General features: G+C 39.4%; 1 protein-coding gene across 3 annotated transcripts in view; it reads left to right on the top strand.

Moving 5' to 3' along the window:
• Positions 1 to 27,785, top strand: part of SLC35F1 (solute carrier family 35 member F1) — a 225,747-nt gene that overhangs the window by 174,878 nt on the left and 23,084 nt on the right. For all 3 annotated transcript variants that reach the window (XM_064413007.1, XM_064413006.1, XM_064413008.1), the window contains exons 3-6: positions 1,826 to 1,953; positions 14,657 to 14,816; positions 20,089 to 20,245; positions 24,497 to 24,549. In XM_064413007.1, the coding sequence (XP_064269077.1) occupies positions 1,826 to 1,953; positions 14,657 to 14,816; positions 20,089 to 20,245; positions 24,497 to 24,549 (498 nt within the window). The remainder of the gene's footprint in view (positions 1 to 1,825; positions 1,954 to 14,656; positions 14,817 to 20,088; positions 20,246 to 24,496; positions 24,550 to 27,785) is intronic.

Genomic DNA, 27,785 nt, shown 5'->3' on the forward strand with positions numbered 1-27,785 from the left:
AGGATTTATCTTACAATACCTGTAAAGGACTTAGTGTGGTTTACACTGATTTCAGTATAAATCAGGACACCTAATCTCAAATTCCCTTTAAAAACATCTTCCTAAATATTTTTTTAAAATAATGGAAATAATTCTACATGCTCAAATCATCATAAAAGTACATGAATGTAGTCATAATTATGTCTGAAGGATAGGATTTAGTAAGTGTAACAGGGAAGTGTGATATGATTAAATGTATTTACTAATTATTCATTGTCTTAAGTATTACGCTACTCACCACCTTGTTTCTGCTATTTTTCTGCTGCTTATTCAAAGAAAGAGAGGGAAAGAGAAGAAAGGAGGGAGGCAAGCAAGGAGGGGAAGGAGGAAGGAAAGGGAAGAAAGCTTTTAGCATTTACAGTTTTGCACTCAATGTCATTATCGCTGTAACAAATAATTAGGCTGTTGCCTAATAATATCCCACTGAAAGAGTGTTTGTGTGAGCACCTGTTAATGAACGAACATGAAATTATTCAGATGCTTCCTTCAGGTAAACACCCATTGAAGTCACTCATCAGGGCCAAGCTTTAACAGCTATGATTTTTGAATTAACTTTTGAAGTAGTTATCTGTTTTACTGTGTTGAGTCTTATAAGATCTGAGACACCTGTGCTATAGAGGGCCTGCTGTTTCTGCCATGGTATAGCAGCCCATATATCACCATTTGAACCAGAGAGTGAACACACCTGTGATGAAGGAAAATGATGAAGGAGAATTGGGAAGCCTGAGCAAGTTTTTGTGGCAATGGACAATTATGATCCTTTTCTTTTGTGTTTTCCATCACCCATTTTGATGACCATGGGCACTTAGAAAAGCTACAGCAATATGAAAACATCTCAGAATAGTGGGGCTTGCTTTGAAGGTTTCAAGACAGCTCAAATATCATCTTTAGTGCTTTGGCAGTACAAGTAAACCCTACTTAGATTCCTTTTTAGGCTATAGACTCTGAAAGTCCTCCAGCCATACAGTGTTCAGTCACAGCCTGCCCCTTTCACAGTGAAGTCGCATCATGTGGGGAACTTACTGTAATGCAAATAAGTCTACAGGTTTGCCCACCCTCATAATGAGCTGTTTGCTTTTGAATGGAGAACAATAATTCCTAGTCTACCATGAGGAATGCTTTGACCTTTTGAAAGTTGTGGGTTTGATCTGCAGGCTGTATTGTAGTGTCAGTTTTCAAATGGTGAAGATTAAATATTGGGGGATTCACAGGGTTCCCATAGAAAGCAGCAAACCTGCCTGCTTTAGAAGAAGAATGCTGGGAGCAGAGCAGCTGCCACCCAAAATACGTCTCAGTGCACCCTTTCTCAAAACAAGTCTGATACTTTGAACCTCTAGGATCAGAATAATCATCCTTGGAACAGGATTTGCGATGTGCCCCAATGTGATGCTGTTACTCTCCTGCTCTAATATTCCATCATATTTAAAAATACTGATAATCTCCCACCCTGGCAAAAACCTGTTGCACCATATGTGCAACATGCAACATTTTATCAGTGTGTATAGAAAGTATAAATGTAAAGTATAAAAAGTATAACTGCTCTATTCTTTAGCACTTTATATGTGCACGTATATGTGTATATATTACTTTGCCAGGCTGGGTCTTTTAATATCTGCTAGACAAATAAGGTGTGTTAGTTTTCACTTCCTTGCAGTACCTCTTTGTATATGGTGGCTTTCAACTGCTTAGTGTAAATGCAAGAGATCTAGATAATTTTTCTGGGCAGACAGGTATTTGGGGCATGTTAACCTAACTCTTACATAATTGTTCTTGTTTACTTCCACAGGAGAAGAAAACTTGCTGGCAATTTTGAAGAGGAGATGGTGGAAGTACATGATCCTGGGGATAATAGATATAGAAGCCAACTACCTGGTAGTCAAAGCTTATCAATACACGACTCTTACCAGTGTGCAGGTAAGGACTCAAAGGATTTCCTCTTTTGAGGTAAGATAATAGGTCCAGTGGGGTCAGTGGTGTAGTATCCATTGGCTTAGTGAACCAATAGCTAATTGCAGCCTCTGACTTTTGTGTACTTTTTAATGCTGACTTGTAAGACACATTTTTGTCATATTGGACTATTTTTATTGATCAGTATTTTCCAAATGTACAAAAACATTCTGACTTTCATTTTATTTCTCTGTGCTAAACCATTCATAATGACATTTTTGTTATTACCTACATAATTCAATCCTTTGAGGAAATAATTTCAAACTGGCTGAAATATTTTTCTCACTTTGTATTGTACTTGGAGAAAATTCAAGCACACTTCTTTTAGGATTCCTTAAGTAGATCTGAGTTTCTAAAGGTCTGGGGTGGGCTGACCCTCTCTGGATGCCAGGTGTCCACCAAAGCCACTCTCCTCCACAGCTGAACCAGGAGAGATGGAATATAAGGGAAGTTTTGTGGGTCAAGATAAGGATGGGGACAGATCACTCACTAGTTACCATCACAAGCAAACAGACTCAACTTGGGCAAATTAATTTAATTTATTACCAGTCAAATCACTCACATTCTTCCCCTACTCCAGTGTGGGATCCCTCCCAGAGGAAACACTTCTCCACCAACTTCTCCACTTTCTACAGGCTGTGGTTGTTCACAAACTGCCCCAGCCCAGGTCCCTTTCCTGGGGTGCAGCCCTTCAGGAACAGGCAGCTTCCGAGTGGGTCCCCTCCAGGGTTACAAGTCGTGCCAGCAAACCTCCTCCAGCATGGGACTCTTTTTCCATGGGCCCACAGGTCCTGCCAGCAGCCTGTTCTAACACAGGGTTTCCATGGGATCACAGCCTCCCTTGGGCAGTGCTCCAGCACGGGATTCTGCACAGCCTGCAGGTGGATCTCTGCTCCACCATGAACCTCCATGGGCTGCAGAGGGACATTCTGTCTCCTTATGGTCTGCACCACAGGCTGCAGGGGAATCTCTGCTCTGGCACATGGAGCACCTCCTCTCTTTCCTTCTGCACTGCTCTTGGTGTCTGCAGAGTTGCTGCTCTCACATGTTCTCACTCCTCTCTCTGGCTGCAGTCTCTGCTGCACAGGGTTGCTTTTTTTTCTCCCTGCTTACCTGTGTTATCCCAGAGGTGCTACCACTGTCACTGCTGGGCTCAGCCTTGGGCAGCAGCAGATCCAACTTGGAGACAACTGGCATTGGCTCTGTCAGCCTCTAGCTGCTTCACAGAGCAGCCACCCCTGCAGCTCCCACTGCTGTCACTGCTGTCACAGCCTTGCCAAGCAAACCAAATAGAAAATGTTTAGGATCCTGTAATTAGATCAGAGTGCAAAAGTTGTCATTAAGTAAAATGAATGCAGTTTTTATGAAGAAGTCTGACTTCAGTGCAAGCCGTTAGATGTGTTATATAACAGCTCAACTGCAGCTGTCAAAAAGTACAGTCCCTGCTAAAAAATTACATGTGTGATGGGCAAAAGCGAGGGTACCAATTTCTTCAAAAATGCAATCTGGATATTTTATACATAAAACCACAAAAGTATCAGGCTCCTTCAATTTAAGTGAAAAAGTGAATAATAGAAACATTTTTAAGATTCTGGAAATTGTCTGTCTTGAAAGAAATCATTGAATACTTAATTGCTACTTGTTCTAAAACAAGTCTAGTGCCTCTTTACATTATTTTTAAATAACTGAGTAACACTAGCTAGTGTTCAGTGTATTTTACACCTTACTTACCTGAAGTTTACATTGGAGTTAGTAAAATAAAGGAGTGCCAGTTAATGTTTTGCAGAATCAAAGCTAATTAAGAGTATATTTCTTCCATAGCTGGAAAGCAGTGTTGGAAAGTCCGGAGCTTCTTTAGCTGAATAAGAAGCAAATATAGAAGAAAACTATGAATTCAAGGAATCTGAATGTGAGGTTTATGCTAAATATTCACAAGTGCCTCTGGCATCAAAATCCCAGTTTGAGGATTCATTGAATCATGCCCAGACAATGTAATATTGTTTTTAACACTTTTCCAAATCTGATTACTTAGTATAGAATAAAGCTTAAATCCACATAAATCTCATATTCTCTGATTTTACTGCCACTAAAAGCCTCTAAGAGAAAAGCAAACTGAATTGCTTCTTTTGTGTGATTCACTCACAGCAAGTATAAATAGTGGCCTGAGCAGAATGATTCGGGTCATTAAATCCCATCTCCTGAAGCCACCAACAAGCACGTACCAAAGGTTCATCTGGCCAGACCTGTGACCCCCCAACTTCCAGAAGATGCAGATCCTCGAGCCAGCAATGCAATGAGCATGGCCTTTAGTGTATTGTGTCAACAGATCAAAAGTTACAGTGTGATAGAAAAGCAGGCAGGAGAGCTCAAGGGCATTGCCTGTGCCTCGACAGGGAATTTGTTAGCTGAAATCATCTGTGTTCTCCTTTTAAAGTGAGGGGGAGAGAGAGGAGTGGTGGATCAGGAGAGCTGTCAGAGGGCACAGACAATGTCATGTCCATTTTTAGACCTCTTCCACATCAAAATTACAACAGAGCTCAGGTTTCTTTCCTGTGTAGCTTGGAAGAAAGAACAGGTAGGAACTCAAATGCTGTCAAGCTTTTTTGCAGGCATGGAGTGAATACAGGGTCACCTTTTCCTATAGCTGTCCTTATTTGCTGGGATACATGTGGAGTGACTGGGAGTACCTGCTGCATTTTAAAATCATTTTATGCCCTAATATGAATGAGCTTCTAAGAGACAAGCCCAAAGATATGATGAGAATGGGACAAGTATGAGGTAATGCATTGAGATGTTGAATCAAATGACACATTTTCTGAAATGTAGCCAAACATCCTATTTCATTTAAAGAAGAAACAGAAACAGCTCAGGGAATTATTCATAATTGGTCTAAGTGTGTCATTTTATGAAATGAAGACTGAAAAAGTGGAAAACAGAAGATGAAGAAAAGAAAACTTTTCCTAGAATTCAATTTTTGAGGACAGAAACGACTCTCAAGAGAAAGGATCTCTCTGTCCTGGAAGGCCTGATCCTGCAGGAGTTCTACCTGTGAGGCCATAAATGCTTGCTGGCACACAGCAAAAAATGTTCAAATTCTGTCAGAACTGAGACCCAAGAAGCTATTGCTACCTGCCAGAAATCAGCATGGCTCTGACTGGAAGCTGTGGGAGCTATGCCTGTGTACACACTGGGCTGAGAATTGAGCCCTTCAAGTCAGTTCTGGGGGGTTTTATTCTCAACAGGATGTACATCAAGGCTTTTTTGATGGAGAAAATAATTTCAAGAGTTTTTGAAATTGTCACTTGAGTAAATGAGAAATTTTGCAGTATTTTTATAGTGGTGGTACATGGACCATTTCGGTAGGATGTCAGTTTTACAGCATGTCCTTTTTCCACATGACATCTCTGCTCCGTCATGCAAAACTAACATGCAAGTGTGCATTGCCTGTGGAGCTTTTAGGCAAAAAAAACATTACACTGGTCTCAGCAGAAAGCCAAAGCTTAACACTAAAAATACACCTTTATTGCAAATGCTTTGATTTCAGGTTCACCAGAAAACTCATAGCATTCAACAGCTTTGTTTGCCAAGTAGCTTTAAACTCTTAGGACTGTCAGAGTTTCTAGTTTTTACTCTCTCCTTTTGTTTTTTTTTTTAATATTTGATATTATTTCATCATGGTTCCATGAAAAGACTAAAAATGGTGCCCTACTTTTGCTCAGTGTTTCACATCCAAATTTTCCTATATTTCAAGATTCTCTTTTGGCTTTGATCTGAGAAAACAGGATTTTCTAATAAACCTTCCTATATATCTTTCTCCAAATGCCTTCAGAATCACAGTGAATGAGAACACGTAGGCACATATCAGAAATGAATGTGTTACCTAACCTTTACTGTTGGACATGCTTCTGATTATTTCAAATCCTCGTGTACTCTATAATTACTATTGGAGAATGTGGCAGTCAGTTTCATCATAAGATGAAAGCAAAGTACTGTGAAGCCCAGAAACACATAATTTTCCTCTTTAAAAAAAACCTCAATAAACAACTAAAATACCTCCCTTACAAATTAGGTGATGTAGAATTTAGATTGAAAAATCAATGCACTATTTATGTTTCAGTCATTTCAGTGTAGGTAGTTTGCTAAGGATAAAGCCCAAGATACCCCTTTTGGGCACCAGCAGTGCAATCCAAAGACATCTCTGTTCAATGGAACACTGCAAGAAGCTCACATCTAATTGTCTACAAATCTAAAATGTAATGGGCATCTATTATTCCTTCCCTTGCTGCTCAGAGCACGATCTTGGGGTATAAAAACATGTTTTAGCCTATCAGGTTGCTTGTTCTTTGGTAGCTTTAAGCTCTGGTTCTTGGCATGCCCAGAGTGACTCTGTATTGATGCAGAGAGATGCCTGAATACCTGCCTCCACTAAAAAACTCGAAAGCTAACTATTGCTACATCAAAGTACACCAAGGAACTCAATTTGTTAGATATGATCTTCGCACGCCTCAAGTGCTTGCAGAAAGCCTGGAGTGCTTTCCAAGTTGTTAGTGTGGAGCCACCTGTTTCATTAAGTCATAGCTTTTAAAGCAGTGGCCCACAGAAAGGGCTTGACTTAACTCCATCTCAGCTGAGGGCATGGCAATTCAAGCTTTCTATGGCCATGAAAATGCTCAGGCTAGTACATGAAAACTGTTCCCCAGAGAGTACTCTTAAAAAACCGAGTCACTTAAAAGACACAGGAGTTTATAAGTGGATCAGTTTGATATCCAAAGCTACATATTTCGAGATGTACCAGAGATCAGTCACACTTAATGTTATCAGACATAAGTGTGTGGATTCCCAGAGGGCCCAAACTTGTGAAATGATCTTTAGTTTCTGTTTCTTGTCTTACTTTGACTTGCAGTACATTTTGCAGCCTTCTTGCATGTCAGTTGTTCCAGATACAGAATGTACACTATGCACTCCCTTGTGCACTAGCACCTGGTCCCATGGACTTGTTTTAAAAGCTATGTACTTAACTTTTGGACTGCCTGTGGTAATGCATGTCATATTTATCCTAATGGGTTTGAAAACAGCCCTGGTGTAGGCCTGTGGAAGGTTTAATAACTATTCAAGAAGGATGTTTTAAATACTGTTAGAGACAGTTTTACACAGCAGATAAAATTGCGTCCCCCAGAGGGAATTAAAAGATTCTGAAGTTATTGCAGTTACTTAGATCTAGATATTAAATTTCCCTGAAACTATGTTTTAACTTCAACTTGCCTGTACTGTATTTACAGTGTACCACACACACACATCCTCCCAAATCCATGTCTTCCACTAAGCCTGTTATATGCTAAAAATTGTAATCTTTTCTGCCAGTACTTGCTTTCTCATTATTATTATTATTATTATGACACAGACTGCCCTCACCCTTCTCCACAAATTAATTAGCTCTCCTTGCTCCAATACATTATTCTATCTATCTCCATGTTATACTCCTGTTGCACTTCCTAGAGGTTATCCTTTTTCTATGTTATGACATCACACAGAAATCTGGATTATTTCTGTAACACCTTGCATAATGTTACTGCAGAGTATACATACAATGTCATAAGAAGAGAGGCACTGTCAAGGAGACAGAGATGTTTCCAAATAGCAATTTATCTGGTAATTTATTCCTTGGGCAGTCAAGCCTTTGATTGGCATGATGAAAACAAAGGTAGTAAAAGCTGGGATTTATAGACACCAGGAGACAGGCTATAAAGCTATGATGCTGACGTTCTCAACTCTTAGATCACTGTGAGGCTGAGCAGTACATCACACTTCCAATTACCTCTGGCAGTTTTCATATCTCAACAACAGCCACCAGAAAAAAGGAAAGGAGTCAGCAGTAAGTGCTTATTATAGGAGAGCTGGATGGCAATAGTCTTTACTTTGTTCTTGGTCCCTGTGGACTCAAAGTACATTGAGGCAGAAGGTTTGAGATGGTTTTGAAGCAAATCTGGGAGGCAGGGAGCAGGGCATGTGCAATGTTGAAGTTGTTGATCCACTTTTTCTGGTGGCTGCTAATGTGAATTGTCCCAAAAGCAGAGATAAATTCCGCTCCTTTCCTTCCTCCTGCCATCCTATGAATGTAAGATTGACCATCTTTCCTGTTCTGCTTCAGGGTTTGCAGATCCACAAAGCATTTTGTGGAAGTGTCCCATACTGTACATTTCTACTGTGAGAGGCTATCTTGTATCTGATTTGTTATCAGACTTTGAGTTACTGTTCTGTCTTTTAACTTATTACATGTCTGTGGTGTGCAAACCGTGTCCTACAGTATCCATGGTCTCTGTATGTGGGTTTGAAGTCAACAGAGCTCTCAGTATCCAGAGCTCCTGTACTGGCAGAATTCATACAGAGCCAAAGTTTTAGTAACATAAATATGCAAAACATTAAATTCAGTGGAGCTGTGTCCATTACAAGAGCAGAGGTTTTGGCCTCCTGTGCCCATTTTGCATATTCTGGCAGGTGACATGCAAAAGCAGGGGTTTTCTTGTAGGAGGGATCCATGAATTATCTTAGGCTGGGATCTCATCCCCCACATAGGTAAAGCAGGTGGTGACATGGAGAAGTTTCTAATGAGTAAGCTTGAGAAAATTATCTGCCCAGCTCTTATCCAGTCACCTTACTTTGAGAGAAGTTAAACAGAAAATGGGGGTGGGGGGGTGATTCTGCAGAAACACATGCCTGCTGGCAGAACTGTCTTACAATGATCTTTTTCTGACAAAGGTATGTAGAATCAGAGGAAGTCAATTAAAGGAGAGACCATTTCCATTGTCTATTTGTTGGTATGTTTTTCTGCACAGATCTGTATGAGCACAACTGGAGTTCTTATTTAGAATGATGGAAGAGATATTTTTTTAAAGGAGTCAAGATGTGGTTATTCATGTTGGTGGTAAGGCATGTCCTTGTGTAGAGAGTTTAGAGCAGAAGAACTGTGGTTTGGATGTGACCAGCACCTTTCATTTAATGTAACTTCAAGAAACCACTAAACTCCTTGTATGTGTGCAGAAAGCTGAAGCTGTGAGATTCCTCATCTCAGGTTTTGATACATACAAGTCAAATAGAGGTAAAGGTCTTTCATTAGTCAGAGTTTTGGTGTCCACAGGGAAAAAGAAAACACCGAGAATAGATTAAAGAATTAAAGATTAAAGAAACTGATAGGAACAGTTCTAGAAGCATTAAGAAAAAAAATTCAGATCTTGTGGGCAAAGAAGAAATGGAAAACTGTGGGCAAAATCTTGTGGGCAAAGAAAAAATGTAGATCTTGTGGAGAAGACTGGGAGCACTCTTCTGGCTTTTGTTTTTTCCACATCATGGAAATACATGTTTTTAAATTTTTTGAAAACAAATTACATCACTGGTTCTTTCACCAGTCTCCATACCTGAAGTACTGTACATTTTGACTGAATGAAAAGTTAATGGTTTCACGTTAATTTTGTGATTAAATAAAAGCCATGCAAGAAAGTGGTAAAGTTGTGATGAGGTAGCAGAGAGAAACATGAAAGATAAAAACAGTGCTCCTTTTTTTGTTCGAATTGTTTGAAATAACCCTGTCAGAGATGCTGCCACCATCCATACCTTTCCTGCAGAAGATTTTGGTTGGAGGGCAGCATAATTGCAATGCAGCTCCCCTGGCAGCTGGCATCCAGCTCTGTGAGGGTTCACATCTCATCTGCTTTTGTTGAATCAAGTGTGTGTGATATTGTGGAGGTGGTCTGAAAACTGGAGGAGAAAAAGCCCTTTAACAGGCAGCAAACCCTTTCTTCCTTTGGAAAAAACCCAAAGTAAACAACAGAAGCTGAATCTCTCACTCGCTATAGCACTTGCTGTTGTATTAAAATTTCCAGGTCACATGCTGGAATTCTGTGGCCATCACGTGTGCTTGACCATACAGTGTTTGACAGATGCAACACTGGTTGTACTGATCTCCCTGCTCTGGAGAGCAGGGGAAGTGGAGGCTGCAGCTGATTCTCCGCATGATTTGCTGCAGGGCAGCGCTAATGAGAAACCCCTAATGTGAAAAAAAGGGCTTGTAACTGGGGGGGAAAAAAAATCCAATGAATGTTTAAAAAGGAAGATTCAGCTCAGCTGTTCCCATAGGGAGTTTGCTGACCAGCTTTTTTCTTTTTGATATCACTGCAGATCAGCAGTTCACTCTGTACTACAGACCTCTTCTAGAGCTTGCCAGCTCTCCCTTCCAATGATTTGACAGAACATTCTTGCTGTAGATATGCAGAGACATGCTGAATTTGTGAGAATGGAGACTGGATTTTTACTGTTAGCAAGAGAGTGTTTGATTCACAAGGATAATAATTTAACAAACAAGTAATCAGAGGAAATAGATTTCAACAGTGTGTTTCATAAACAGACTTAGATGCAATGTGATATCTTTTAGTGTCAAATAATAACCTTCAATTTCTACAACAACATAACATTCTTAAAAAAAAGAGTAAAAAGAAGTTTCTATAGGACGGTATATCAATAGATTACATATTTTTGCATCCTGCCTTCTAAATCAGCCCCATTCAGAGCTGTGACTGAAGAAAGCCACAAACACAGCAATGTCAAAGAACATGGTCTGCACCACCCCATGGCAACACAGGAAATATGTTTTCTTTTAGGTTAGTGAGATATAATAGCTTCTATGATTAAGAGGAATGTTGATTAAAATCAGACCACTCATTAATTTACCTTAATGACAGGGTACATGTAATACCTTTTAAATAAACAATTAAAAGGAAGGAAAATATTGGAGGTTATTATTTGAGAAATATTGATAAACAGCTAGCCTTTATGTATTATAAATGAAATTTAGCTAAGTATAATCTGTCTTTGTTACTGTAAAAGCTTTATAGACAGAAAAATTATAATTAGGTATAATATTTTTTCTTAATAGCTGAAATAATTAATAACAAACAAAGAAAGAAAAAAAGGCAAAAACCCCTATCAATAAAAAAGTCCTGTTGCAGATGAGGTAATCCTTAATCTCTATGGAATATATATGCATTTCTTCTTCTACTAGTCAGGTTTATCTGAAGAAAAAAAGAAAGGCAGGGCAAATTCAGTCCTAGAGAAGTGAAATTTAAAGCAATACCTGAAAAAGAGTTAATAATATTTTCTACGTTATCTTATTGCTTACATTGTAGTAACCTAATTTATTTCTGTCTGCCTCATTCTTTAATTAAAGATATAAACTAAGCACAATTTAAGAACTGTATAATGTCAGTGAACATTACCTACATTTTATGTTTGTATCTGTTGATAATGGAGCATTCCAAATAACAATTTGTGAATTAGACTTTGGACTGCCAGCCCAAGGAGTCGTTTTCTGGCTGTTATCAGCATTGTCTATTTGTGAAAGGTTCTGTTCACACATCCTTTTATGTTGCTGCTTAAAAGGCACTCATTCACACACTTGAAAGCATAGGTATGTTTAAATATTTATGGAACGAGAGGAATTTTCAAAATCTTCCTCTAGAAGACTGTTAGTGGGAATTTGCATGTTGAAGTACACACACGGCAGGTACAGCAATTTTTAAATTCATAGAACAATTTAGACTCATAGAACAGCCCAGCTTAGGAGAGCCCTCTAAACTGGTCCAGCCTTTTGTGGGAAAGGGATCCTAGATGAGATTATTTAGCATCATGCCCAGTCACATCTTGAAAATCTCTGGTGACCCTACCATGTCTCTGTGGAGTTTGTTCCCACTGTAAAAAAAAAAATCTTTCTTTATTGAGATGAAACCTTTCCCAGTGTCACTTGTGTTCCTTGCCCCTTGTCTTCCTTCTACTCCCCTCTGATGAGATACCACCTGGAATACTGCATCCAGCTCTGGGGCCCCCATCGCAGGAAGTCCATAGAATTATTGATGCAAGTCCAGAGGAGGCCACAAAGATGATTAGAGGGATGAAACACCTCTCCTCTGAAGAAAGGCTGAGAAAATTGGGATTGCTCAGAATGGAGAAGAGAAAGCTCTGGGGTGACCTTGTAGCAGCATTTCACTGCCTAAAGAGGTCTACAGGAGAGCTGGAGAGGGACTTTTCATAAGGGCATGTAGTGACAGGACAAAGGGTAAGGGCTTTAAACTGGAGGAGTGCAGGATTAGATCAGACAGTGGGAAGAAATTCTTTCCTCTGAGAGTGGTAATGCACTGACACAGGTTGCCCAGAGAAGCTGTGGATGCTTCATCCCTGGAAGTGTTCCAGGCCTGATTGGATGGAGTTTGAACAACCTGGTCTAGTGGAAATTGTTTCTGCCCATGGCAGGGGGCTTGGAACCAGGTCATCTTCAAGGTCCCTTCCAATCCAAATCCTTCTATAATTTTATGATTCTCCATGTGATTTCTGTTGAAGAAAGAGCTTCCATCTTCTTTGTAGCCACATATTAAGTGATGGAAAACTGTGATGAGATCAGAAAATGGTAAATTAAATTCACCTGTTCAGTGCTGCATTGGGAATGTGGCAGAGGAATCCAAACCTTCAGGGAGAGCTGCAAGCAGAGGGAGAAGTGCCTGCCTCCTTGCTGTTTGGTACCACCTTTGGCAGGGGAGGTGGGTGTAGTGTGTGCCAGTGCAGCTGCTGAAGGACAGACAGTGTCCAGTGAGTGCAGGCATGATGAGTGAGTGTTGAGTGAGACAGGAGCTCTTGAGCTGTGCCCACATCCCATAGGTCACACCGAAGGGTGCCCAGGATTCAGTGTGTGTGCTCGGTACTCCTGCCAGCAGCCCTCCCTGCCCCAGGAGACAGCGCTCCCGGCAGCACAGTTTCTGGAGCTGTGGATGTGGGTGTGGAGTGTTGCTTGTGGGTGCCTCTGCCCAGCCCAGCTGCTGGGTGTGAGCTGGGTACATGCTGGGTGTGCTGCAGGGGCAGAGCAGAGGCTCCATGCAGGCGGAGAAGCTTGTTCCAGTTGTTTCAGACTTTGTCCCTTTTTGTGTTCTGTCAGTGAAGGATGGAGGACTGCTACAGAAAGTTTTCACTGTAAAGAGGCCTGACCATGACTTTTAGATTATTAGCTCTCACTTTAAAGGTAGAACCTGCTTTTAGCATTGTGCATTCCCATTTGTAATTTCCCTCATCAGTTCTGCAGCTCTTTGGGACTGTTTAAGCGTGGCAAGAGAAGCATGGTCCCACTGATACACTGATTTTCCTCTGAAGCCTTTTGTGTCTCACTGTCTGGGAAATCTTGAAATGAATGGGTTTTCACTGCACACTGCTGTTTTTCAAAGAAAGTTTCAGGGAAATTATTCTCAGTCCAAAAGTTGTTGTTTACTTTTATTTTTGCTGTTTCCACAAATACAGTGTTTATTACATATGTATCCCACATGCAAAAAATAGCTTTTTAAGCAGTAAAATTCTTTAAATAATCCAAAAATCTTTTTTTATTCAAATAGCACATGGAAGGACAAAGAAGTTAAAAGGGGTTTGATCTTTATTTGATAACAGTGTCCTTAGTGCTAAATCACACTAAAGAAAATAAAGCAAGAAACATGTTCTTGCTGCATGGTTCGAAGGGAGGAAAAATCAAACATCATCACCTAAAATAGAGGTAACAATATCTGGAATGTTTTTTCCAGAGCTATGGACACAGTTCATGGTTCTCCTTCTTAGGTTGTGCCAGACATTTGCATTAGAAAGAAGATGCATGTCATATAGCTTTGGTGCATGCTGTATCAATTTGCATGATATTGAACAGTAGTGTATCCTGCACAATTTGTTAAATCCCATCATTAGTCCATAGAATTGCAATTCTTCATTACCAGTATCCTTTTAGGAAGTGTGATTAAAGTCAAGTTTCTTTGGGTGTTTCTTACATAGGATTTTTGTTTCCTGGTGACATGCAGTTTAGTTTCTAAAATATATTTTAATTTGAAAATCTGAAGGTCCTCTCACAAACATTTGGTACATTTCTTTTTTTATCACATCTTCTCTGGGCCTATTGCTTGATGTCTCCAGAAAAAACCAAACAATCAAAAATTTCATTTCATAACATTTCTTTGAGAAAGTTCTTTCCAAGGGTATATTGACAAGAAGAGTGAGTTTCTTGCATTGCACGCAAGATAGGGTTTTGGGTTTGGGTTTTTTTTTTTTTCCCTTCAAAGGCATATGGGACTCTATTTTCACAGAGATAACAGTGGCCACAGGGGGCAGATATTTCATAAGCATTCTGCATGCAGAAAACCCCTGGTTTATATAGACAGATTTAATAAATCCATTCAACTTGTGTGTTATGAACATTCCTAATATCTCAACCTGAAATGACTGAATTAAAGTGTATGTCTAGACTGCAGGAAAACTACCTTCAGTTCTTGTCTATTAATCACTGGAGGTGAGGACCAGAGTGCTGTGACTCTCTTTTGGCCCAGGTTTTCTTCCCATGACTTTGAAATATGCATCTGAATCCAAGAGCAGTGTGTTTGAGTGTTATCATAGAGTGCAGCTCTCCTGAATCCATGGAATTGTCATGGACAGTCTCACCTTGTGTCTGATGTATGAAGAGCCACTTGAATACACTTTCTCTTGGTAGAAAGTGCTGTCACAAACTAAATAACCCTGCTTCCCTCTGCTGGAATCTGTCCTAGTACTTCAGGGCAAAGTACTTGCAGGTTTATGTGTTCTTGATTTTTCTTCTCTCTGTTGACAGCTCCTAGACTGTTTTGTCATCCCAGTGGTGATACTCCTCTCCTGGTTCTTCTTACTGGTACGATACAAGGCAGTTCATTTCATTGGGATTGTGGTCTGCATTCTGGGCATGGGCTGCATGGCAGGAGCAGATGTCCTCGTTGGAAGACAGCAAGGAGCAGGTAAGTAAGAATGAATGGGTTGTGTGGCCAGGTTCTGTTCAGAGAAGCCATTGACCAGTGTGTGTCAGACTGGGGCCAAAAAAATGCGGAAATTTGGCAAGAAACTCTGTACCTTCGTGGATCTAAAGCACTGCACTATTCAGAGTTGTCTCTCTGTCAAAAGGGCAGAAAGGGGTCACCACTTACAAGTCAGCAGAGCTGCAAACAGGTTTCTTGGGTCCTGTGTCTTACAACCCTCTGCAAGCTGGGGGGACAAGCTAAATATTTGTAGTTTTGTTCTCTTTTGGCTTAGCTGTTGGACTGCAAACCTCAATAGCTTCCATTCCTTCCATTAGATACATTTCTGAGTCGTAAGCACCTCTCACATCCACTGTGTGCTCTGACTTCTCCTCAACTTGGCTTGTTTTACTACAGAGGTGGGGGTCACTTGGTAGGTGCTAAAACACACTGAACCTCTATACTACCAGTTGGGTTTTGCACACAGTCTCATCCTAAAACCTTGGGACTTGACTATAATGTTTTTGAAAAGAACCTTCTTGTGTGTAAAATGTTCTTTTTTTATGTGTGGCATCATATGAATGATGTGTGTGTATCTATTAATGCATACTAGACAGAGTTAGATTTCATCGATCAACTTCCCCTGTCACATTGATTTCTCTAGTGCCAAGCCAAATGATGTGGGAAGGCTGGAAATTCTTTTCAAAGATTGTCAATTAGGCACAGTTTTCATTCTTAATTAAAAGCACTGAATTGTGAGCAGAGCATAATACACTGGGATTTAAAATTCTTGACTCAGCTTTCTGAATACAAATGCAAGTGCTGTAAAAACTGCATTTGCCAGAATACTACCACATAAAACAATGGAGTTTTGTGACAGTGCTCACCATATCTCCCTACCCCTTTTATCTCTGTCCTTAATCCTGAAAGGAGACTTTTAGTTACTGGTCTCCTCCAGAAGTAGCCTTGCCCCAGCTAAAAATGAAATAATATACTCTGTACTATGTAACCAGCCAGCCAAGGCTGTGTTGGGAATGGCTGATTTCAGAGGGACTGAGATTGCAAACCAGGGTTCCGGAAGAAACATCCTGTGTCCCAGCAGTCTAGAGAGTAACATGCTTGAGTGGGTGAGCAGGATCAGCAGGAGCATGTGGGGCAGTGGAAGCAGACAAGGAACAGATTGAAGAGCACTGACACTTTGCCATCCAACTGCAGTAATTAGATGTTGTTTGCCATGTTCATTATTGAAGCATGGGTATAGCTGTTAAGTAAATTTGTCCAGAAAAATCTGTTAACATGCATTACTGCCTTTTAAATTGGATCTACACGTGAAAAACTGTGTCCACACTCACTGCTATGCAGAGAGACTGCAGCTTTTTTACTTTTTTTAGTGGCATAATGATGTTATTAATGATGCTGTCTTTAACAGAGTAAAATAGATCATCTAGTTTAATTTCTTTAAAAGGCTAAAACTACACATTAGAATGTACAAATAAAAAGAATTAATGACAGGAAAAAAAGAACAAAATTATTTAAACTCTTCATTAAAAGGTTGTACACCATTTATAGGATGTATCCTAGGACTGGACAAGCTAAAGTAAGGAAAACACCAAAAGCAATGATACTTCATTAGTCCTCAGTAAATGTCTCTGTTTGTCTTATGTTTTAGGGGATGAGAACTATTGATACCTGTGTGCCCCTGCTGACCACACTGCTTACTGTATTACAAGAGCCCTAAGGCTCTGCTAGGTACCCACAGCATAATGCAATTTGGCGTGCCAACTCTTACAGTAAGGGAACATGAATTTAAAATGTATCACTGAGAGATTAAAAGGTATTTTCCAAACTGTCTGCAGGAATTAGGTATAATGTGTACATATGCTTTCAATTTTCAATTGTATCCTCACTGATATTTTGCACATTACTCAATGGGAAAGCAATTACTATTAAGTATTTAGAGCTCTATCATCTTACATGCCAAGTATACCTGAAAAAAACATTATTCTGAACTAACACTCATGAGTTACTTTCACACTTCTGCTCCTGCCATACACAGGTGTCTAAGCCACACAGGTCTAAGTGTTTCGTCCAGGTTTTTCAAAGCACGTCCTTGCTTTAACTTGCAGCAGTCTCTGAAAACCAGTCACATCAATCCTACTAATACATATATTAGTGTTCAATTTAAAATGGGATACATTGAGAGTGATTTTTAGGTATCATGCTCATCAGTATCTACAACCAAAAGCAAAGAGAAACACCTCTTAATGCCAGGAGCTAGGGCAAAAATGTGACAAAGAGGCCTATTGGGATTGTGAAAAGAAATTGTGTCAGAAGACAATTCACATTTAAAAGATTTGTGTTTCACGATAATGCTATAACTAGTTCCCAAAACACTAATTCTGCTCTGGACAGTACAACTTCTCCACAGAATATTAAATTGTGTGTCTTCTGAAGAATAACCTACACCATTAAATTGGTGAAATACAACTTTATTATCCTAAAAGTCTTTAGAATGCCTCTAGCTAGTTGACACATTTCCTTAGCAATGAAACCAGTAGATGCATGTGGATATTGCATCCATGAAAAGAAATCTACAGGGATATGTCACTCTTGGGGGAAAGTTCCAAAGTCTCAGCCTCTCGAGGAGGCAAAGATAAGGCATTTGACAACCAGAATAATAATTGCTAAGAAAGAAAGCAAAAACATATTTTACAACATTTTTACACCAGTATATAAAGTTTTGGTGCACTAACTCTGTGTGTACCATGTATTACTCTAGTCACTGCATCTCAAAAAGAAGTCATCAGAAAATAAAACTGTATAAGCTATGGAGAAAGGTGAGAAAGCTGTTCAAGGGCATAAAATGGATTCAGATTAAGAGATTGTAGCCAGACTGGGACATTCCATCTCTCAGAAAAGGCAAGAAAGAGACCTGTAAAGGTATATGAAGTCTTCAGTGATATGGAAGATTCTCCTCTGCTCTCCTCAGCCACCCTGTGCTGCTGAGTACCAGAGGAGGTTCCAGTGTCAGTCTGGTGCTCCGAACAGATCTCGGCTCCCTCTTCTGGGAAGGCCCTGAAGGCTGAGGCTCACACTCAGCGTGAGAGCACTTTGGGAAGAGCTATCAGGGTGTGATGCTTGAGGCCATCCCATCTGTGTGAAAATGCTCAGCCTCTGAGCTGCTTTTGTTTCACAGATGCAAAAGGATGATATTTTTGTCCCAGCAGGAGCTCTAAGGTCAAAAGCTTTTTCAGCAATACTTCCCTAAAGTGTCAGTGAGTAGCTGCAATAAATACCAAAAAAGTGAGCTCAGTGAAGAATCAATGGAGCCACTGTGAAATATGAAATGCATCAGGGGTATGAAGAAGTTTTGTAAAATCGTGATGGTTATTTTAAATTAAGAGCGTCTTCCATTACTGATTGCAAAAGAAGACTAAAATAAGGAAAAAAACCCCGACAACAGAACAACCAAATCCTCAAAAGATAAATGGTCAAATATAAATATTTTATGTTGCCAGTCAAGGAACATTCAAAACAGAAATTCAGTGAAAGGCTGGATGAGTATGTGAAAAACAATTGTAGTAGTATTTGCCAAACACACAAAAGCCACATCTCATCTGAGCTGAAAAATGTTGGAATCTAGAAGAGTATTATTACTGTGTCCCTATAGGCCATGAAAAAATATGACACGAACACACTGCTGTTCTCAAGGTAGAAAAAAGAAGTTTATTTTCTGACTTTAACATTTATAGATTTCCAAAAGTGACCATGGATTGGAGGGTGAAAGTGCCACCTCTCCAATGACACTGGACAAACCAACAGTCCATCAAATTTCTCCTCCTCCATAAAGGAAGGCAAACAATAAGTTGTTTACAGCAAGTGTGTGAGAAAGTTTGCTACAAGAATGCAACATCAGAAGGCTTAGAAAAGCTTAAAAAATCAGAGCAACATTACTGGGAATATTTTACACTTTGCTCCATTCCTATTGTCCTTAAACAAATTATACTTTTCTGATGCTTATAGCCAGTGCTGGAGACAGGATTAATGAACCCTTGGTCTGTCGTCTTATGACCATTTTTATTATCATAAATTTCTTCTCCATAGAAATTTCAGCACTGCAGTTTGGAATGATAACTGAAGGCTTAAAAGAACTCCTTAAAAATGTTGAAAAGATAATTTTGAACCAATTAGAATGTTTGGTTTCCATTTTTATTTACTGCAGTGCATATTTTACAAATCAGTTGAAATAAAACTTTAAAAGACAGGGACATAAAAAGTAAATAATGGTATTTTAAAGGAAAACAGGATTTCTTTTTTAAAAATACTTTAAAAATACTAAAACATTTCTGCTGAAACTTTTCAAAGAACAATCCATTATAATCCAACATTTCTGAATATGGTTCTGCAGAAATATATGACAGCTTTGTGAAGCTGTAGCTCTTGTAGAAATAATTTAACAAGCCATATGTGCAGAGGAAATTGCATGCACCAGTTTGCAAAGCTAGGGCCTCAGTTTTCAAGCTGGAACTTGATCTTGATCAAATGTCACTGCAGCTCTTCCCAACATCCAATAATAAAATCTTCCAAGACTTAAAAAGATTTCAAGCAGTCTTTGATAACAAAATGTTTTAATAATTCTGTATACCTGGAGGTATTAAAAATACATCTTCTTATTCTTTGCATGCATTAGGTACTGCTATGTTAATTGAACCTCTTTTAAAAATCTGTCCTTATCATCACCCTGTCTACACCACATCCTTCCTCCTCCCTTTCTTGTCAAACAGCTCCATGTGAGAATGAGGTCAATATTAGGCTGTAATGATTTCTTCACTCATTTCACAGGTACACAGAATTTTTCAGTTGTCCTTAGATCTAAATACTGAACTTGTTTTAAACTGGTTAAATTTCAAGATGAGATGCAAACTGCTCTATAGAGTTGAGTCACGTTCTCTCTGCAAAGAAATGAAAAGGTAGTAATAATAAAGTTTAAAGGATCAGTCTCTGGAGAGCTCCACTTGGATTATATACTTTTTTTTACAAGTTTTTCAGAATTTTTTGGCTTCTTCTTTCTACAGCAAGGAATATGCTCTCCCTCTGTCTGACTGAGACTGGTGTATTGAATGAAAACTGTTTGAGTGACAGAATATTTACATTCATTTTATTAACCCAGATAAGAGCTATGTAGTGACTGTAGGGAAGAGCATGCAATGGTTTTGGACAGAAGATGGTTGTTTTGAGGCATTCTGATTTTTTTTTTTTTTCTATTTATCCCTAGGTGAAAATAAACTGATAGGGGACCTCTTAGTACTTGGCGGAGCAACTCTGTACGGCATCTCCAACGTCTGTGAGGAGTACATCGTCCGAAATCTGAGCCGAGTGGAATTCCTGGGCATGATCGGACTCTTTGGCTCCTTCTTCAGTGGAATTCAGCTGTAAGTGGGCAGGTTTGAGCTCACTAAGGCTCAAATAAGTGCAGCTGTGGCATCCATTGAGATACACTAACCACTCCTTCAAAGTTAGCCCTTTCCTGTGGGGAGCAGGAAAATCCTCTAATCTTGGACTTCGCATTGGTTTTCATATTTCAAATTGGTGATTTGAATAATAACACAAATCTTTACCCAAGTACTCTAATTCAAGGACCATTGTCCTTGAGTAGTCACATAAAGACAGAGAAGACATGTCACACCATCTTGCTGCTTGAGGACAAGTGGATGCTTCACATGTTATTCTGAACATATTTTGTTATTGTGAATAACAAAATCTACAGCTTCTTCTGTTTCTGTTATATACTTTCAAAAAGTCGCTTTGATTTCTAAAGAGGTGAATAACACATCCAGTCAGAAGTTGTTTTACTGGTTTGCTTGTTCTGTGTAACTACATTATGATATGGCAGAAATATTGAAAAAGTCTTTAATAAAATGGCCTTTTCACTTCAAAATATTTAGTACATAGGAGATTATTGCATGCATTTCAGGATCTATGGAGTCTGGTCTATATCCACGTGTGCCTAATGAGCATCTCAACTGCAAGCCTAGTAGTTGGAAGGTGGTTTCCAGTGTTGCAGTACTGTGACTGATGTAAAAGTAGCCCTGCAAGATTGCTGCATTTTGTGCAGGTCTGTCACTGATGCTTGTAACACAGAATGACTTTTGATTATTGGTCCAAAGCAAGTTGCTTCTCTACAGATCTAAGCTACTCTGCTTCTAAGAACAGAGACTGATCAAAAAACTGCAGCTCATCAACTCCTATTTTAGTAGTTTTATTTCGTTAGATAGAGAGCTTAATGTATTTATTTGGGATCTGAACAAGTGTCTTAAAATTATTTATATTAACTAGCTGCCATACAAGAAGTTCCCTTTTAAAAAAATGGAATTTAAGAGCATATAAATGTGCCTAGTATCTTTGGCTAAAACATATGATTGTGATTAAGTAGATACTAACATTCTGAGGACATCAAAGCAGTGCCCTTGTCTTGCTCTGTGTGTGTAAACTGTCATGTAAATGTCTTGTATTCCAGAATTCAATTGTTGTGCCATTCCTCCCTCTTGACCCAAGCAGTTAGTCACAATTCAGGGTCTGTGAGCTGTTCTGCTGGTGAGAATCTTGTTTTGGAATAAGGCAGGTTTGTATAAAGAAGACACAACTGGAAGGAAACAATAAGAAACCATTTCTTTGCTGAAAGCCCTAAGGTTTTTCTATTCAACTTTTGGCCCATAAGTTCACTCCAACAGGTTTTTCTCCATCAGCCTCTGCAGCTTTTTGCTGATAGTGCTTTTTGGGCACATTCTAGAGACCCAACCACGCTTACTTCATACCTGTGCCTTTTTTCTTACCTTTACCTGTAATGAATAGCAGAAGTCACAGTTACATGTTCACAGAGATTTAATCTAACTAATTATAACACTTATATCAAAGGGTAACCAATTCCTCATGTTAAATTTGCAGGCTCTTTCTCTGAGAAACTACTGGCCACTTTGGTGCAATATAGGACTTTTAGATCCTCTAAACTGAAGGAGTAACATAAAATAAACACATATAATGCCTGTTGTGCAGCAAAGGAGGAAGAGCTAAGGTGTCAGGGGAAACAGTGAATTAATGAGTTGGCTGATTACCCAGACGTGGTGGAAAAAGAAGTTTAGTATGTTGAGTATGATTAAAGAAGGGAGGAAGAGTAAGAGATTAGTTTATGAGAGCTGGGGATATCACAATTACCCAGCAAATGGAGATAAGGTTATCTGATGGAATCACATAATCATAACAGGCCTATTTTCTAATGGCCCCCTGAAGGTCATCTGGTTCAAACTCCTACTCAAAGCTAGCTTCAAAGTTACATCAGGTTGCTTAGGGGCTTGCTCAGTTATTTCTTGGTATCTCCAAGAATGGAACTGCCAGTCGTGTTCCAGTGTTTGACATTTTTTTCCCTTGATATTTGATCAGTTTTCCACATTGCAACTTGTGTCAATTGTCATTCATCCTTTTGTTGTGCACCTCCAAGAAAAGTATGACTATTTTGTCTGTAACTATCATTGCATAGTTAAGAAGGAAAATTTATTGTTGTGTCCTCCTTTCCCCCGGCTTAGCCTTCTCTTCTTCATGCTAAGCAAACCCTGCTGTTTCAACATCTCCTTTTACATCCTGTCCTCAACCTGCCTAACCATTGTGATGGAATTCCACTGTACTCCCTTCAATTTGTTCTTGTCTGTCTTGTTCTGGACAGCCCATAATTGGATACAGGACTCTACTGTTGTCTCACAAATCACATCCTTCAGCTTTCTGGCCAGACTTTTACTGATACAGCTCAGGATGCAGTTGCCTTCCTCTGCTCCAGGGACACATAGGGTTCAGGCTGATGTCCACCAGGACTCTAAGGTTTATTGCTGGAAAACAACTTTCTATCCAGTCAGCTCCCAGCCTGTACTGTTTCATAGTGTCACTCCACCCCAGGTGCAGGAGTTAATACTTGCTTTTCTTGAACTTCATGAGGTTTCTTCTCGCTCTTTTCTTTAGATGACATTGTACATAGTCCACCTATCTAGTCCATACCTCTTGAGTCTCTGAAGATCTTTAAGGAAATCATGTTGGAAACCTTGCTAAACTAACAGTAGCTTACACCACATCCTCTCATTCATTCCCTTTCCCTTATTTACTGATCCAGTCACCTCATCATAGAAGGCAATAGTTATGTCAGGTTTGCTCTTGAGAGCACTGTGCTGGCTTTTCCCACTGGAACCATCTTCTTCATTTCATTGCTCAGAAGGAAATGGCTTCAGAGTAGATTTGTTCCATAATCTTCCCAAAGGTTAGCATAAGGCTGGCAGGCTATACCTTTTGTTCTGTGTTAAACTGAATGTTGCATTTGTCTCTTTTCAGTTATCAGGGACCTCCTTCAACTACCACAACCTTTCAAAATCATTGTGATTCCAATTCTTCAGTGCCTCGGCATCACTAAATGGCCATTTCTGGCAAGGTTTCTCTCACCCCTCTTTTTTCACAGATCATAAGGAATCACAAGCCATAGCATATTGTTTTATATATCTTTTGTATTGGCTAAGCAGTAATATGAATGCAATGTTCCTATGTTCAAGTTATGTGAAAAAAATTTTCCAGACCAAGAGACATTGCAGTTTGTTTTCATTATATTCTTCAGGAATTACTGATAAAAGAGGCATATACCTTATGCATGCAAAGACACCTATAATTTAGTTATTTTGCGGAGAATATAGTCTTATTATTCTGTACACAGTATTAGATTTGCCTCACATCAGCAGCAAGCAAATTAAAATTTCCAGGATGCAACTCTTTAGACTAGATTAATCTGGAAGGTGCTGAGGTCCTGTAGTTTTACTATGAGATTTGGTCTTCCACATGCCACCTTTCCTACTGGGTACTTTGTTTTTCAATCTGTATAATTCCATGTTTTATGCTTGTTTAAAATAGCGTCCAGACCAGCATGCAGAGTTCTGCACAGCTGGATTTATCTGGAAATCACACAGACAGGGAAAGCAGTTAGCTGAGTGAAGACCTAGCTTGGGAGATATCTAATCTCCAAGGGTCTGTTTGCCTGGATTGGGAAGAGCTGACTTGTTGCCACCTTAGAATTTTATGGATCTGTGACTTTGATGTTAATGTACAGTGCAAGATTTACAAGATACTGAGAGTGGACTTTTGCAGGTTTGCCCATCCTTTGCTTATTATCCTGACTTTCAGTGCTGTAACTATTTGGTTTCTCTCAGGGTGTAAGAAATCACAGCATAATTCCCAAACCAGCCTGTGATATCTATTTATTTTACACTGCAGAGCTACTCTGAAGTGTGAATAACTCAGATAGATATATTATTAATAATTAGGGTTCAAAAGCTTTCAGAATATTAAGTCAGAAAGGTACAAGAGGATTGAACATTTAGGGGAATGGGCATGTAGAGCAGGTATATCGAGAGCTGGAAATAAACCAGGGGAAATTGTATGCTATCACATCTGATTACTGCCCTGAAGATCTTTCAAATACACAGGCACAGGGATAATGCCAGAGTAGATTAGCAAACTCCTGATTGCATTTGTTTCCTACAGAGATTTTTTTGTTATAAGGTTATTTATGTTGTTTTGTCCAGCATTTTAATTCAATGAGTGGAAGTAATTTAACTTCTGTTCTCTTCCATCAAATTTTGCCTTCTCTTCTCTTCTAGTGCAATCATGGAACACAAAGAGCTGTTGAAAGTTCCCTGGGATTGGCAAATAGGTAAGAACACACTTTACCTCATGGGAGATTGTTGCTGAAGGAGGCTTGGAGACAGCCAGCATTTGGGGAGGCGGGCACAGAGTTCAGGGGAGCCAATGTTTGTGACTTTTCCACTGGTTACTACCAAAGGTTGAGCCTCATAACTCTTCTTAAATGATCTGCCCTCCATTGCTGTGTTATGCCTTCCTGGCACAATTAGGTTAAGCATATGAATGCTGTAAGATAACCATTCAGACAGCCATGAAATAAAACAATAGTGGGGTTCCAGTTCTAAGATTCAATGCAAGACTGGGGCAATAAATGAGGCAGTCATTAAGAGCCAAACCTTTTCAATTAAAGCCAAGGAAAGAAAATGGAACCCAACAAAATAACCTAAAAAAGTACTTGCAGTGCATATTATTCACTTCCAGGAGGAGCATTTCTGTATGGAAGTGTTTTAATTGCTTTCCAAATAGTCTTAGTGGAATAAAGCAGATGTGTCCTTTAGACAAGTTTTGGGAGCATCGTGTCCAATGAAGCAGTTATAGTGTTCTGCCAAGCAGGGAATTGCATTTTCCCATTTCAGTTTGGAAGCTGAGTTTATGACTCCTTTCTAATGAGTCCAATGGATTGTTTGGTTTAAAAGCAAATCGATATTCAGGGGAGTCCCTATAATCACTCCTTCACTATTTATGACAATAGAAGAAAGAAAAGAATACTAGTAGCATAGAGCTGATTGATTGCAGTGGATTCAGGCTTTGGCAATCCATTCACAATAGCTGTTTACCTAGTTTCAGACTGAACGTCAAAATGACAACTCAAAAATGTGCAAAAACAACTGATTATGCAGGGAATCCCTGAGGGGAGGGGATACAAACTGTGGAATACATTTGGTTTCTTTAAACTTGGTTTGTAATTTCTTTTCGTCATCTTAGATCTTGATAAATACAGCACATTTTTCACAAAACATTGCACCCAGAAATCTTGGAAATTTGATGGTTGAGCTGTAAAACTAAGTGACAAATCAATTTAAAGTATGCATGGAGAAACACACTCAACTGTGTACTATAAGTGTATTGGCCTTCTTTAATCTGAGATAGTTAGCATAATTGCATCAGTGTTTGTTTATATTTCATGAGAAGGAGCTTAGGGATATAATTAATCTGGTACTGGTGGTACCAGTGGTCACAGTGAATTAATCTACTGTCCATGTAAATGTCATATATACTTCCATGAGATTTCTGTTCAAACTCAGTATCAGAGAAATGTGCTATTAAATTAAGGTCTTACTTCATCTGTGATACCGCCAAAATGTCGCTGAAAGTTGATTACTAATTCTGAAGAGTCCTTATGCTTCACAAGGCTGAGATCATCTTAGCAAAAGCATCATAGATATGCACTTGTTTTGTTAGAGCAATAATTGGAAATGTAGTGTAGTTGAACATGGATTAAATGGTGACAGTTCTGTAGTTCCTCCCTGGCTTCTGCTGCACCTGGTGTACATTGCATTGCATTGGCAGGGATACAAGATTGTCAAAAAGTGATTGACAAATCTGTATCAGGGAGTTCACAGCCTTGTCCTGAGTAGTTACCCGCTGTGACAGACTCAAAGCTGCAGTCCAGCAGAGTTAAATCATCAGCCTCCCGAATGGTGGTGATAAAGTCACAGCAGGCAACCTAATAAATAAATCAGGGTGGCCTGTTGCCATCTGCCATAATTGTGCTTTTTAGATCAAATGAGCTACCTTTTAACTGATGCAAATTATTTTTGAATATAAAGATCTAAAGCCAATCTGTTATGTCTATCATGTTTAAAACAGGCTGTGTCCCTCCTGGTGTTAATTTTGGAAATTGCCCTGATACATATCATCATCTTCACACTTACTGTGAATCACTGTAGCTCTGTTTGTATCCTTGAAGGTTAAAGTATTAATACTTGCTGACAACCAGACTGAAAGGAGGATGATTTTACAGTTTTGAGAGACCATGACAAGTTTTCTAGTGATAGATGAAATACTAACAAATAAACTCACATCAGTTTTATTTAAGAGAAAAGCCAGTTTGTAGCTCCAAGGAAGTGTCCTTTTTTACTGGGGGTTTGAATATTTCTGAATGGTCTTTGTTCCAAGGCAGTATGGAAGATCATAACTGATTCCATTTCATGCCAATAAAACATTTGCTTTTGGAGTAAAAGGACAAAGGCAACATTTGTACATCATTGCACCATGCAACATTCAACCACCTTGCTCAGGAACAAGACCAGAAGTTCTCAAGTCATGTTGGTCTCTGTCCTACTTGGGCTGTATTAGAGTGGTCCCTAGGGACAGATCCTGCCTATTTGTGTGAAAACACCAAGTGTAAAGAGAAATGGAGAAATGCTGAGGTACTGGGGCTTATTCAGCCTGTGGAAAAGAAGTTGCCTACAAGGAGGTTATCAAAAGGACAGAGCTGGTGCATGGCTCTGTCAGAGGTGCATGGCAGGAGGATGAGAGACAGCAGACAGAAGCTCAAATGACAGATTCAGACTGGATATAAGGAAAATCATCTTCACATTGAGGGCAGGCAGGCAGCAGTGTAGGTTTCCCAGAGAGGTTCTGGAGTCTGCTGGGACTGCAGCGCTTGAAGCAATTCCCAAGGCTGCTATTTGCACTGCATGGGTACCTGAGGAGGCTGATGCTTCAAGCTGTTGGCTTAAAACATGTTTTCAGGCTCAAAATTGTCCCTCTAAGAAGCATATGTACCTGAAAATCATATGATGTTAATTTCACTTGTTTATTGTCACCAGTGAATGCCACCCAGCTAGTGGATATTACATATATTTTGAAGCTGTAAATGAAATGCCATTTTATATTCAACTCTGCTAGGACAGCTGCAGTTTAAGCAATTTTCCACTGGAACTGAAATGCCCTTTGGAAAAGCAACCTGTGAAGCTGGCTGTCAAATAATATGAACACCAAGGCAGTACCATAAAATTATACTGTAAGTTAAGTGCATAAACCAGCAAAGCTGTGTTAAATCCAGACAACCAGAGACTTGGTGGACCAGCTGGTGATTTGCAGACTGTACTTTGACAATGCCAGCTTCTCATCCAGAATGGCTTTAGTGCCTGACCTCTTCTTCTTAAGCCTGGAAGAAAAGTTGGCTTAATGCTTCTGTATGCAAAACAATTTCCCATTGTCCAAAACTACACTCCACATGGTGCAATCATTTGTCTGCTAAAGAAGAGTCACAAAGTTTAAATAAAGCAGCTTTCAAGC

The sequence above is a fragment of the Passer domesticus genome, chromosome 3 (genome assembly GCF_036417665.1).
Source record: "Passer domesticus isolate bPasDom1 chromosome 3, bPasDom1.hap1, whole genome shotgun sequence".
Lineage (NCBI taxonomy): Eukaryota > Metazoa > Chordata > Aves > Passeriformes > Passeridae > Passer > Passer domesticus.